Source organism: Entelurus aequoreus, linkage group LG26 (assembly GCF_033978785.1).
Source record: "Entelurus aequoreus isolate RoL-2023_Sb linkage group LG26, RoL_Eaeq_v1.1, whole genome shotgun sequence".
In the NCBI taxonomy this organism is placed as follows: domain Eukaryota; kingdom Metazoa; phylum Chordata; class Actinopteri; order Syngnathiformes; family Syngnathidae; genus Entelurus; species Entelurus aequoreus.
In genome coordinates this window covers 26,363,770-26,378,769 of record NC_084756.1, presented here as the reverse complement: position 1 = coordinate 26,378,769, position 15,000 = coordinate 26,363,770, and the positions used below count along the sequence as shown (strand labels likewise).

Genomic DNA, 15,000 nt, shown 5'->3' with positions numbered 1-15,000 from the left:
AATATGTCAAACTCTCATATATGTCATATATATGAAATATATGTCATATATATGACATATATGTCATATATATGTCAAACTGTCATATATGACATACTGTATATGACATGTATGTCATATATATGTCATATATATGTCAAACTGTCATATATGACATATATATGTCAATTGTCAAACTCTCATATATGTCATATACAGTATGTCATATATGACAGTTTGACATATATATGACATATATGTCATATATATGTCAATATGTCAAACTCTCATATATATGACATATATGACATATATATGTCAAACTGTCATATATGACATACTGTATATGACAGACCTGGGCATTCTGCGGCCCGCGGGCCGCATCCGGCCCTTTGTGCGTCCCTGTCCGGCCCGCGTGAGGCCAATTATAAATTACAAAATACATTTAAAAAAGTATCTATGTCGAGTGTGCAATACACCGGTGCTGCTTTTGTTTTGAAAATCGTTATTTGTATTACTTCCGTGTGGACGTATGCTTGTGAGTGAATGTGAACAGCTGCAATCATTAATTACAAAATAAAGTTGAAAAAACATCAATGTCGTACGCGCAATACAACTGTGCTGCTTTTATTTTGAAAATTATTATTTATGGGCGTGTGTCCGTGTGTAACCTGTGAGTGAAGGTGCACATGCAGCGACGAGTGATGCACGGTTTACACCCGAGACGCTAAAAAGAGAAAAGTTGATGAAGAATGGCGTGTTTTCAACAAGACATGGACTGCCAAGCAACGTTCCCTCTAAGGTGCGTGCCTGCGCAATTGCACACTGCTCAAGCGTCCTCTGTGCGCAGCAAATATATGCCGCGCACCAAATCAAACCCATCTGAATTCTAAACAAAATAAACACATTTATTCTATGTAATTTTGCAATGCAACTTTGAGTGACAGTGACAACAAGCGGCCCTAACGGTGTTCGTCAACACCGTTCAATTGAACACCGTTCAATTATTGTAATGTCTATCGAGATGCTTCGAGGACAGGAATTATATCGATCACTTTATTGAGCAAAACTGTTTATATTCGGCCATAACCACACCAAAAACATGAGTAAAACAATTCTATCTGGAAAAACTAGTCATTTTCTGCCGTACAAACCAGGCCAAAAGCAACTTGTCATCTGTCACCAACACGCATAGCACTAAACCACTGGTGCGTTTATGGCCACACAAAAAGTCGGACAACTCAAACACCACACAAAGTTACACTATGACTCCTCAGTCATACGTGTGCTTATTTTACTGTCATTTATTATTAATGTTAATTTATTTATATTAGTCATGGAATGCTGTTACATACACTATGTTGAAGTATTACTATTTTTATTAATTATTATTATTATTATTATTATTATTTATCTTACAGTATATATCAAAAATAATATTGAGCAAAATTTAATTGAAATATTGTCGATGTGGCCCTCCAGCAGTGCTCGGGTTGCTCATGCGGCCCCCGGTAAAAATTAATTGCCCACCCCTGCTATATGCCATATTTGTCATATATATGTCAATATGTCAAAGTCTCCCATTTGTTGTGCTTCACAATCTTTTAGGTCTATTTCACATTTTATGAGCGTCTGAATGGAAACTTTGGATAATATCAACATTTGAATGCTGCAGCACATATTTGCTTTTCTACAACACAACTCTTCTCCTCCAGATGTTGGCGCTCTACTTGCACATCTCCTCCAGATGTTGGCGCTCTACTTGCACATCTCCTCCAGATGTTGGCGCTCCACTTGCACATCTCCTCCAGATGTTGGCGCTCTACTTGCACATCTCTTCCAGATGTTGGCGCTCTACTTGCACATCTCCTCCAGATGTTGGCGCTCTACTTGCACATCTCCTCCAGATGTTGGCGCTCCACTTGCACATCTCCTCCAGATGTTGGCGCTCTACTTGCACATCTCTTCCAGATGTTGGCGCTCTACTTGCACATCTCCTCCAGATGTTGGCGCTCTACTTGCACATCTCCTCCAGATGTTGGCGCTCCACTTGCACATCTCCTCCAGATGTTGGCGCTCTACTTGCACATCTCTTCCAGATGTTGGCGCTCTACTTGCACATCTCCTCCAGATGTTGGCGCTCTACTTGCACATCTCCTCCAGATGTTGGCGCTCCACTTGCACATCTCCTCCAGATGTTGGCGCTCTACTTGCACATCTCTTCCAGATGTTGGCGCTCTACTTGCACATCTCCTCCAGATGTTGGCGCTCTACTTGCACATCTCCTCCAGATGTTGGCGCTCTACTTGCACATCTCCTCCAGATGTTGGCGCTCCACTTGCACATCTCCTCCAGATGTTGGCGCTCTACTTGCACATCTCCTCCAGATGTTGGCGCTCCACTTGCACATCTCCTCCAGATGTTGGCGCTCTACTTGCACATCTCCTCCAGATGTTGGCGCTCCACTTGCACATCTCCTCCAGATGTTGGCGCTCTACTTGCACATCTCCTCCAGATGTTGGCGCTCTACTTGCACATCTCCTCCAGATGTTGGCGCTCTACTTGCACATCTCCTCCAGATGTTGGCGCTCTACTTGCACATCTCTTCCAGATGTTGGCACTCTACTTGCACATCTCCTCCAGATGTTGGCGCTCTACTTGCACATCTCCTCCAGATGTTGGCGCTCTACTTGCACATCTCCTCCAGATGTTGGCGCTCCACTTGCACATCTCCTCCAGATGTTGGCGCTCCACTTGCACATCTCCTCCAGATGTTGGCGCTCCACTTGCACATCTCCTCCAGATGTTGGCGCTCTACTTGCACATCTCCTCCAGATGTTGGCGCTCTACTTGCACATCTCCTCCAGATGTTGGCGCTCTACTTGCACATCTCCTCCAGATGTTGGCGCTCTACTTGCACATCTCTTCCAGATGTTGGCGCTCTACTTGCACATCTCCTCCAGATGTTGGCGCTCTACTTGCACATCTCCTCCAGATGTTGGCGCTCTACTTGCACATCTCCTCCAGATGTTGGCGCTCTACTTGCACATCTCCTCCAGATGTTGGCGCTCTACTTGCACATCTCCTCCAGATGTTGGCGCTCCACTTGCACATCTCCTCCAGATGTTGGCGCTCTACTTGCACATCTCCTCCAGATGTTGGCGCTCCACTTGCACATCTCCTCCAGATGTTGGCGCTCCACTTGCACATCTCCTCCAGATGTTGGCGCTCTACTTGCACATCTCCTCCAGATGTTGGCGCTCTACTTGCACATCTCCTCCAGATGTTGGCGCTCTACTTGCACATCTCCTCCAGATGTTGGCGCTCTACTTGCACATCTCCTCCAGATGTTGGCGCTCCACTTGCACATCTCCTCCAGATGTTGGCGCTCCACTTGCACATCTCCTCCAGATGTTGGCGCTCTACTTGCACATCTCCTCCAGATGTTGGCGCTCTACTTGCACATCTCTTCCAGATGTTGGCGCTCCACTTGCACATCTCCTCCAGATGTTGGCGCTCCACTTGCACATCTCCTCCAGATGTTGGCGCTCTACTTGCACATCTCCTCCAGATGTTGGCGCTTTACTTGCACATCTCTTCCAGATGTTGGCGCTCCACTTGCACATCTCCTCCAGATGTTGGCGCTCCACTTGCACATCTCCTCCAGATGTTGGCGCTCTACTTGCACATCTCCTCCAGATGTTGGCGCTCTACTTGCACATCTCTTCCAGATGTTGGCGCTCCACTTGCACATCTCCTCCAGATGTTGGCGCTCCACTTGCACATCTCTTCCAGATGTTGGCGCTCTACTTGCACATTTTCCACCCCATTCAAAGTGTTCCAACTTCAAACTGTTGAGGAATGTCAGCCTTTCCCTTGACAAATTCCACAAATTCCAGGTTTTCCAGGACATTTTTCCCTTTCAAAATGAATGAGCCATTTTTCAAACTTTCCCCATTTCCACATTTTTCAAGTGATGCAAACTATTCCACCTTCAACACATTCCAACATTCTGGAAATTCAAACTATCTTTTTTCCAAGTTCAAAGAAATTTCAGATTTTCCCGAAATTCCCGAATACAATTTACTACTTCAACATTTCTTGCCCGATTTAAACAATTCCAACACCAACCAATTCAGTTCATTCAGGTAATTCATGCTTTTAATCATTTTTTTCAAATCCCGCTTTTCCCCAAATTCCCAAATTTCCAGGAAGTTCCCATTGGAATGAATGGGACATTTTTCCAAGTTGCACAATTCCCACATTTTCCGACCTATTCAAACCATTCCAACATTAACACATTCACTCATCCTGGACATTCAAACTAACACTTTCACAAGTTACAAACCTAACTCCGCTTTTCCTGGAAATTCAAACTCTTCAACATTCAAACCCTTCCAACATTCAAACCATTCAGCGTTTAAACAAATTCAACATTCAAAGCATTTCTACATTCATCCTACATTCCATCAGCATTTGCGTTCAGAGTCAGCTCTTCAACATTCAAACTATTCTTACATTCTGTCAGCATTTCCCTTCAACTTCAGCATGGGAACATTCACACACAATTCCTTCAGTTTATTAATAACATAAAACTGTAAGAGTTAGACTAATATTATAAACCTGTTCATATTCATTCTAACAATAATCATTAAGAACATAAAAACTAGGATAGAAAAAATGATGGCAGCACAAACGTTTGGGAGATTTTGACAAGGTGAAGAGGGACTGGATGACGTCACTAGTCAGAAAATGTATTTTAGAACAACTTAAACCTGCGCAGTGGTCTAGTGGTTAGAGTGTCCGCCCTGAGATGGGTAGGTTGTGAGTTCAAACCCCGGCCGAGTCACACCAAAGACTATAAAAATGGGAGCCATTACCTCCCTGCTTGGCACTCAGCATCAAGGCTTGGAATTGGGGGTTAAATCACCAGAAATTATCCCCGGGCGCGGCCACCGCTGCTGCTCACTGCTCCCCTCACCTCCCAGGGTGATGGGTCAAATGCAGAGGACAAATTTCACCACACCTAGTGTGTGTGTGACAATCATTGCTACTTTAAAGAAAACATTTTTATGGCACAAACATCAGTAAACAAATGGCAGTCTTATTTTAATATTTGCAATGATTAGGAGGGACAACTTCTCACAGCTGGACATTATTATTTAGCATGATTATGAACTTATTAACATTATTATTTAGTATTATTACGTATAATTATGAACTTATTAACAGTGTATAGAGACACACATTTAGCATTATTTAGTATTATTACGTATAATTATGAACTTATTAACATTGTATAGAGACACACATTTAGCATTATTTAGTATTATTACGTATAATTATGAACTTATTAACATTGTTATTTAGCATTATTACGTATAATTATGAACTTATTAACAGTGTATAGAGACACACATTTAGCATTATTTAGTATTATTATGTATAATTATGAACTTATTAACAGTGTATAGAGACACACATTTAGTATTATTACGTATAATTATGAACTTATTAACATTGTTATTTAGCATTATTACGTATAATTATGAACTTATTAACATTGTATAGAGACACACATTTAGCATTATTTAATATTATTACGTATAATTATGAACTTATTAACATTGTATAGAGACACACATTTGGCATTATTTAATATTATTATGTATAATTATGAACTTATTAACAGTGTATAGAGACACATTTAGTATTATTACGTATAATTATGAACTTATTAACATTGTATAGAGACACACATTTAGCATTATTTAATATAATTATGTATAATTATGAACTTATTAACATTGTATAGAGACAAACATTTAGCATTATTTAATATTATTATGTATAATTATGAACTTATTAACAGTGTATAGAGACACACATTTAGCATTATTTAGTATTATTACGTATAATTATGAACTTATTAACATTGTATAGAGACACACATTTAGCATTATTTAATATTATTATGTATAATTATGAACTTATTAACAGTGTATAGAGACACACATTTAGTATTATTACGTATAATTATGAACTTATTAACATTGTATAGAGACACACATTTAGCATTATTTAGTATTATTACGTATAATTATGAACTTATTAACATTGTATAGAGACACACATTTAGCATTATTTAGTATTATTACGTATAATTATGAACTTAACAGTGTATAGAGACACACATTTAGTATTATTATGTATAATTATGAACTTATTAACAGTGTATAGAGACACACATTTAGTATTATTTAATATTATTATGTATAATTATGAACTTATTAACATTGTATAGAGACACACATTTAGCATTATTTAATATTATTATGTATAATTATGAACTTATTAACAGTGTATAGAGACACACATTTAGCTGCTAGCCAATCCATCAAGGGACTAAATATGAATGAAATATTCGCTAGAGGGCGTCGCTGTTTATGATTGGCCGATACTGATCAGTGGCCGATTAATACAGTACATTTTGGATTTTGGTAATTTTTTCCCCTGCGCTTTGAACCCTGCGGCTTACAAAACTATGCGGCTAATTTATGGATTTTTCTTCGCTGACGGCCATAATGCAAAAAGTTTCGGAAAAAATAGAAAAGGCACAGAAAAGTTGTGTTATGGCGCCATCTTCTGGACGAGTTTGTTTGCTGCAGTGCTGCATTGCCCTTCTGTTTACAAGTAGAAGTGCCGTTCAGTCTTCCAGCCGTCCGTAGCGTTTCTACTCCTATGGATTCTTCATTTGTCACTCCGAGTAACGTTTGTCAGTTTTACAATATAACTACAACTATTCTTACTTACTAAAGTGTCCCCTGTGTGATGTCTGTAGGAGTGTCTTCATGCATATTTCTACATGCTATCGTAATGTAATCCAGCTAGCCTCGTTAGCATTAGCTCATTGAGTCTGTTTAGCTGATTGGCGAGCTAGCTTGCACAGCTAGTGGGTCCATGACCATGACTTCTGTTTTGTTTGATCAGCTGTTTTACTGCCTTGTTACAGACACAGTTTGGAAACAATTAAAGTATGTACATAAATATTTACAAATATAAATAAGTAATTTCACAAGGTATATATCTGCGACTTATAGTCGGGTGCGGCTAATGTACGGAATGGAGTGGGATGGCTGATTTAGTTTGAGGAAAGTGTGAATATACATTCCTAAATATATAATATATATTCCTAAATATATAATATATATTCCTAAATATATAATATACATTCCTAAATATATAATATATATTCCTAAATATATAATATATATTCCTAATAATATAATGTATATTCCTGCATATATATTGTGTGTGTGTGTGTTCCAGAGGTAAGCACAGCCACGGTGTACTGGAATGTCCATGACAAGACGGTCCTGCTGAAGGAGGATCACCTGGGAGCAGAAGGTGATGCATACGGCTTCTTCAACAACATACAACATATAATATATAATATATAACATATAATATATAACATATAAGGTGATGCATACGGCTTCTTCAACAACATACAACATATAATATATAATATATAACATATAATATATAACATATAAGGTGATGCATACGGCTTCTTCAACAACACCCTCACCACTACTGGCTGGAGCGTGCTGGAGGTCAGAGCTGGATATGGAGACACGCCCCCTTCTGACCAGCTCACCTTCTACCTGGCGGGCTACCTGGAAGGCTTTCTGACTGCACAGTGTGTACAGTAACACTCACGCACACTGTGTACAGTAACAAGTGTGTACAGTAACACACACACACTGTGTACAGTAACACTCACGCACACTGTGTACAGTAACAAGTGTGTACAGTAACAAGTGTGTATAGTAACACTCACACACACTGTGTACAGTAACACTCACACACACTGTATAGTAACAAGTGTGTACAGTAACAAGTGTGTATAGTAACACTCACACACACTGTGTACAGTAACACTCACACACACTGTATAGTAACAAGTGTGTACAGTAACAAGTGTGTATAGTAACACTCACACACACTGTGTACAGTAACACTCACACACACTGTGTACAGTAACAAGTGTGTACAGTAACAAGTGTGTATAGTAACACTCACACACACTGTGTACAGTAACACTCACACAGTGTGTATAGTAACACACACACACTGTGTACAGTAACACACACAGTGTGTATAGTAACACACACACACACACACTGTGTACAGTAACACTCACACACACTGTGTACAGTAACAAGTGTGTATAGTAACACTCACACACAGTGTGTACAGTAACAAGTGTGTACAGTAACACTCACACACAGTGTGTACAGTAACAAGTGTGTACAGTAAGAGTCACACACACTGTGTACAGTAACAAGTGTGTAAAGTAAGAGTCACACACAGTGTGTACAGTAACAAGTGTGTACAGTAAGAGTCACACACAGTGTGTACAGTAACAAGTGTGTACAGTAACACTCACACACAGTGTGTACAGTAACAAGTGTGTACAGTAAGAGTCACACACACTGTGTACAGTAACAAGTGTGTAAAGTAAGAGTCACACACAGTGTGTACAGTAACAAGTGTGTACAGTAAGAGTCACACACAGTGTGTACAGTAACAAGTTTGTACAGTAAGAGTCACACACAGTGTGTACAGTAACAAGTGTGTACAGTAAGAGTCACACACAGTGTGTACAGTAACAAGTGTGTACAGTAAGAGTCACACACAGTGTGTACAGTAACAAGTGTGTACAGTAAGAGTCACCCAGCAGAGCCAATATGTTGAAAAGTTTAGTGTAAGGTGATCAGTGGTGACCCGCCCGTGTGTGATGACATGACCTTTAATCACCATCAGTTAGTTTTTATGAGTATTTGGTCAACTTTGTGGAAAAACTGATTGTGTGATTGTTTCCTGTGATTGTGTGATTGTTTCCTGTGATTGTGTGATTGTTTCCTGTGATTGTGTGATTGTTTCCTGTGATTGTGTGATTGTTTCCTGTGATTGTGTGATTGTTTCCTGTGATTGTGTGATTGTTTCCTGTGATTGTGTGATTGTTTCCTGTGATTGTGTGATTGTTTCCTGTGATTGTGTGATTGTTTCCTGTGATTGTTTCCTGTGATTGTGTGATTGTTTCCTGTGATTGTGTGATTGTTTCCTGTGATTGTTTCCTGTGATTGTGTGATTGTTTCCTGTGATTGTTTCCTGTGATTGTGTGATTGTTTCCTGTGATTGTTTCCTGTGATTGTGTGATTGTTTCCTGTGATTGTGTGATTGTTTCCTGTGATTGTTTCCTGTGATTGTGTGATTGTTTCCTGTGATTGTGTGATTGTTTCCTGTGATTGTTTCCTGTGATTGTGTGATTGTTTCCTGTGATTGTGTGATTGTTTCCTGTGATTGTTTCCTGTGATTGTGTGATTGTTTCCTGTGATTGTTTCCTGTGATTGTGTGATTGTTTCCTGTGATTGTGTGATTGTTTCCTGTGATTGTGTGATTGTTTCCTGTGATTGTGTGATTGTTTCCTGTGATTGTGTGATTGTTTCCTGTGCAGACAGATGGAAGCTCACTACACCAACATGTACCCTCAACTCATCACTGACCCCACCATCCTGGGCCCGCTGCACACCTTCATCAAGTCAGTAACACTTATTACACACACATCAACACACACATCAACACACACTTATTACACACACTTATTACACACACTTATTACACACACTTATTACACATCAACACACACATTATTACACATCAACACACACTTATTACACATCAACACACACTTATTACACATCAACACACACATTATTACACATCAACACACACTTATTACACACACTTATTACACATCAACACACACATTATTACACATCAACACACACTTATTACAGAACAACACACACTTATTACACATCAACACACACTTATTACACATCAACACACACATTATTACACATCAACACACACTTATTACACAACAACACACACTTATTACACATCAACACACACTTATAACACATCAACACACACATTATAACACCAAACTGCGGCCCGCAAGTCAATTGATATGCTGTTGCTTTGTCGCCATCTTGTGGAAAATATGAGTCATTAAGGCCTACGACCAATGATCATGCTTTGAATGAAACCAAGCACATTATTTACCTATATGACCCAATGCAAACAACCTTCTCTAGTCATGGTGCAAAAAAAAATGAATCAAACCAACCAAATTTGTGGATATTATAGAAAAGGTCCATGCACCATAAGACACATCAGAATCACACCCATTTATATCCATTACAGAACAAAACACTCTCTACACACTTACACATGTTAACTAACTAGCCATCCCTCCATGGTGCTGGAGCCTATCTCAGCTGCATTCGGGCGGAAGTATATATATATATATATATATATACAGTATGTATATATATAGTTACTTTACATGCAGTGGGCTTTTGGCTGTCGACCAAATAGTTTTAGTCCAATGTGGCCCCCAGGCCAAGAGGTTTGGACCCTCCTGCCCCCCCAGGCCAAGAGGTTTGGACCCTCCTGCCCCCCCAGGCCAAGAGGCCCCCAGGCCAAGAGGTTTGGACCCTCCTGCCCCAGACTCCATCCAGTCAGCAGATGAGCAGTTATTACAGTTCCAAATACAAAGACCTAATCAATGTCTTCAAGGAGAAAAAGCAAAAGAGGCACAAGACTCTCCACTTCTCCCAAGAGTCCCTGGTGTGTCCAGCCGCAAACACCCCGTCAGGACAGGCAGCTTCCCCAAACTGCAGCTTCTCCTGGAGAACATCTTGTCAATTGAGTTGAGACACCAATTTTTCAATTTCATCTTTTAGATTTTCGCAGAACAGTGCAGAAGAGAGAGGCTCTGAGACAAAAAAGTTGAACTTAAATCCTACTGTCATTTTTGATTGATGGCCATAAATCTGCCACCTTGACAGCGTTTTAGTGATTCTAAACTAGCAAAGATCTCTGTCCTGTAAACCCTCTGGTCCTTGTGGCCCTAAACATACACATAGAGTGTTTATGCCAGGGGCCAGCCCGAGACACACACATACATACATACATACATATATACATATATATATATATATACAGTACCTTTTGAGAAGTTTACTGCCTGTTTATTTGGACTGCACTCTCCCAGGCAGCAGGACTCTTGGACCAGAGAGCAGGTGAAAAGCCAGAAGAGTTCTGACCCTGTGTGGACACACACTGGCTTCATTGTGGCGCAGATGGACGGCCTGCAGGCGGGCGCTGCAGAGTGGGCCAAGAGACGAGGCAAAAAGGTGCTAACCGTCATCACGCTATCATTTTAGTCAAGCAAATGTCACATGCTATCAAAACTGCTGGCTGGAAGTCACAATTGTTGTACAGTTTGAGTGTGTAAACTACACACTAACTTGTGCAACACTTGTTGTGTTGCACTTGGACACTTTGTTGGCGCAGCATTGAACACAACAACCATTGCCCATCTGACAAAGTGTGTTGGGGAAGTATAACAACAGCTGTCTCGCATCTCAAATCAGCACACATAATTACCCTACTTACATACTACCGCGATATAAGCCACACCCTTTTTAGAAGAAAAACATAGTTTCCATAGATTAGCCGCACCGGACTATAAGCCACATTGTGAAATGACTTATTTACACAGAAATATTCTGTAAATGTTTATTTACATACCTTCATTGTTTCCAAACGCTGTCTGTAACACGGCAGTAAAACAGCTGATCGAACAAAACAGAAGTCATGGTCATGGAGCCACTAGCTGCGCAAGCTAGCTCTCCAATCAGCTAAACAGACTCAATAACTCCACGCTGACATTTTGCTGAATTTACTGAGGAATTTGTGAAAACACAAAAAGAATGCCATTGTACTGTAAGTTAATAATACTAACACAGACACTTGTAAACCTGTTAGCATATTAGCTAATGCTAACGACGCTAGCTTGATTACATTACGATAGCATGTACAACTATGCATGAAAACACTCCTACAGACATCACACATGGGACACTTTAGTAAGTAAGAATAGTTGTAGTTATATTGTAAAACTTACAAACGTGGCTTGGACTGATGAATGAAGAATCCATACGAGTAGAAACGCTATGGATGGCTAGAAGACTAAATGGAAGGACACTGCAGCACTCGCAGGGAGTGAACTGGTCCAAAAGATGGCGCCATAACACAAACAATAACACACCTTATCAGTGTGTTGCTTGGGTTTTGTTTTTGAAAACCTTTTGCATTATGGCTGTCAGCGAAGGAAAACTCCATAAATGAGCCGTACGTAGGAAAAAGTAGCGGCTTATCTTCCAGAATGTAAGGAAAGTCACATAAGTTGCACGTGTATACGGCTTTTCTACCTTCAACATCATCAAAGAAAGTAGTTAGTGATGAGGCACACACTGAAGGTTCAGTATCTTGCTCAAGGACACTCCAACAAGGTCACGGGGTCTGAGGATTGAACCCACAACCATTGTGTTGGCAGACAGTCATGATATAAGTCTTTTATATTGGTCAATGTTGATGTTTTTATGACCTATGGAAAATAAGGAGCAGGAGAAAAATATATTGAATGCAAACATGTTTATTTGAAGTGTACCCTTCTTCCTCTGATGATAGCCCCCTCTAGTGGTACACTACATCAAATAAACTTCTTCCTCTGATGATAGCCCCCTCTAGTGGTACACTACATCAAATAAACTAAGTTTACTAAGTTCAACCATTTTTACATTATAACTAAAACAAATTTGCACTAAATTACTTTAGCTTGCAATTTTGTTGTACAATGTACAATGACAATAAAGATATATTCTATTCTATTCTATTGTATTCTACACATACCACAGTTTGACAACCAATCAATCAATCAATAGGCTATAGATAAATATAGTGATCAGATTGAAAGTCAATGTAATGGAGTAAAAGTAGTGTTTCTTTTTCACAAAAATGCTCAAATAAAGATAAAAAGTATGTTGCATTAAAAGTACTCTGCCAAGTACAATTGATCCAAGAAGTACTTTTAAGGAAAAAAATTCAAAAAAGTTTTTTAAAAATAAGTTGCAATATTGTGAGTTTTCAAACTAAGTATTTTTTTTAATTTTAGAATTGTCATAATATTTTGTGAAAACATGTCAAAATTTTAAAGGAAAAAATCATGTCATTTTAAAGGATTAAAGTCGAATATTTTGTGAAAAAAACATTTTTTTATATATATATATAAAAAAGGGCAATATATAAAAGCTGTTTTACAAGAATTGTGTAGAAATATTTTAAGAAGAAAATATTGGGGGGGAAAAAGAAAAAAAAATTTGAGAGAAAAATATTTGCCATTTGACATGATTTAAAGTCAAATATATTGTAAATAAAAAAATTTAAAAATCCTAATTTTTTTTTAGAAAAAAAGTTGCAATATTGTGAAAAAAAAGTTTTCATACAAGAAGTTTGAGGAATCCATCCATCCATTTTCTACCGCTTATTCCCTTCGGGGTCGCGGGGGGCGCTGGAGCCTATCTCAGCTACAATCGGGCGGAAGGCGGGGTACACCCTGGACAAGTCGCCACCTCATCACAGGGCAGTTTGAGGAATATTCAAAGAAAGTCTTTTGGGTGCGGGGAAGTTAGTAATGTTGTCATTGTACACAAATGTAGAAATATCTTCACACACAACTTTACATTTGACTATAAAATGTGAGACATTTGACATGATTGTGATTGAAGCCTTGTGGGGAAAAAGAGTGGGGAACTTTTGGTTTTTACAAAAGAGTTGTGTGACAAAAGTGGTGATTGTGTAATAATTATTCACTGTTGGAATACTTGGAGGAAAAAAGGTTTACATTTGACAAAAAGGTTGAAGTAAAAAGTCAGTTTTGCAAAAGAGCACTCGTGTAGCAAATGTACTGCTGATGCCTCCAAACACCCGCTTTCTAGAGTACATTCAGCTGTGGGAGAAATTTCAAGCCAATTGGACTTCTGTGTTTTCACTGTGTCAAATGAAAGAACTGCACCGTAGTTTAGACAAATGTTCAGGAGTACATGCTAGCTTTTAGCAGCATTTATTGGTCATCAAATCAAATCAAAACAGGAGGGCTCTGGGAAAGAAGAGGCTTGTGCAGCCCTTTGAGACACTGCTGATTTATAAATAACCTTTGATTCATTGATTGATTGATTGAAAAAGGTAGAGTTTATTCTGGCACCACACAAACTTACAATTTGCAATATACACGTTGTCATTCATTCACCTGTTGTCATTCCCACAGCCTGTTTGCCAACATCTGATCACCTGTTGTCATTCCCACAGCCTGTTTGCCAACATCTGATCACCTGTTGTCATTCCCACAGCCTGTTTGCCAACATGTGATCACCTGTTGTCATTCCCACAGCCTGTTTGCCAACATGTGATCACCTGTTGTCATTCCCACAGCCTGTTTGCCAACATGTGATCACCTGTTGTCATTCCCACAGCCTGTTTGCCAACATCTGATCACCTGTTGTCATTCCCACAGCCTGTTTGCCAACATGTGATCACCTGTTGTCATTCCCACAGCCTGTTTGCCAACATGTGATCACCTGTTGTCATTCCCACAGCCTGTTTGCCAACATGTGATCACCTGTTGTCATTCCCACAGCCTGTTTGCCAACATCTGATCACCTGTTGTCATTCCCACAGCCTGTTTGCCAACATGTGATCACCTGTTGTCATTCCCACAGCCTGTTTGCCAACATGTGATCACCTGTTGTCATTCCCACAGCCTGTTTGCCAACATCTGATCACCTGTTGTCATTCCCACAGCCTGTTTGCCAACATGTGATCACCTGTTGTCATTCCCACAGCCTGTTTGCCAACATCTGATCACCTGTTGTCATTCCCACAGCCTGTTTGCCAACATGTGATCACCTGTTGTCATTCCCACAGCCTGTTTGCCAACATGTGATCACCTGTTGTCATTCCCACAGCCTGTTTGCCAACATCTGATCACCTGTTGTCATTCCCACAGCCTGTTTGCCAACATCTGATCACCTGTTGTCATTC

At 39.6% G+C, this 15,000-nt stretch overlaps 1 protein-coding gene across 2 annotated transcripts in view; it reads left to right on the top strand.

The window, feature by feature from the left end:
* LOC133643057 (phospholipase B-like 1) overlaps positions 1-15,000 on the top strand; it is a 34,175-nt gene that overhangs the window by 4,540 nt on the left and 14,635 nt on the right. For both annotated transcript variants that reach the window (XM_062037466.1, XM_062037465.1), the window contains exons 2-5: positions 7,309-7,386; positions 7,537-7,681; positions 9,503-9,586; positions 11,111-11,252. In XM_062037466.1, the coding sequence (XP_061893450.1) occupies positions 7,309-7,386; positions 7,537-7,681; positions 9,503-9,586; positions 11,111-11,252 (449 nt within the window). The remainder of the gene's footprint in view (positions 1-7,308; positions 7,387-7,536; positions 7,682-9,502; positions 9,587-11,110; positions 11,253-15,000) is intronic.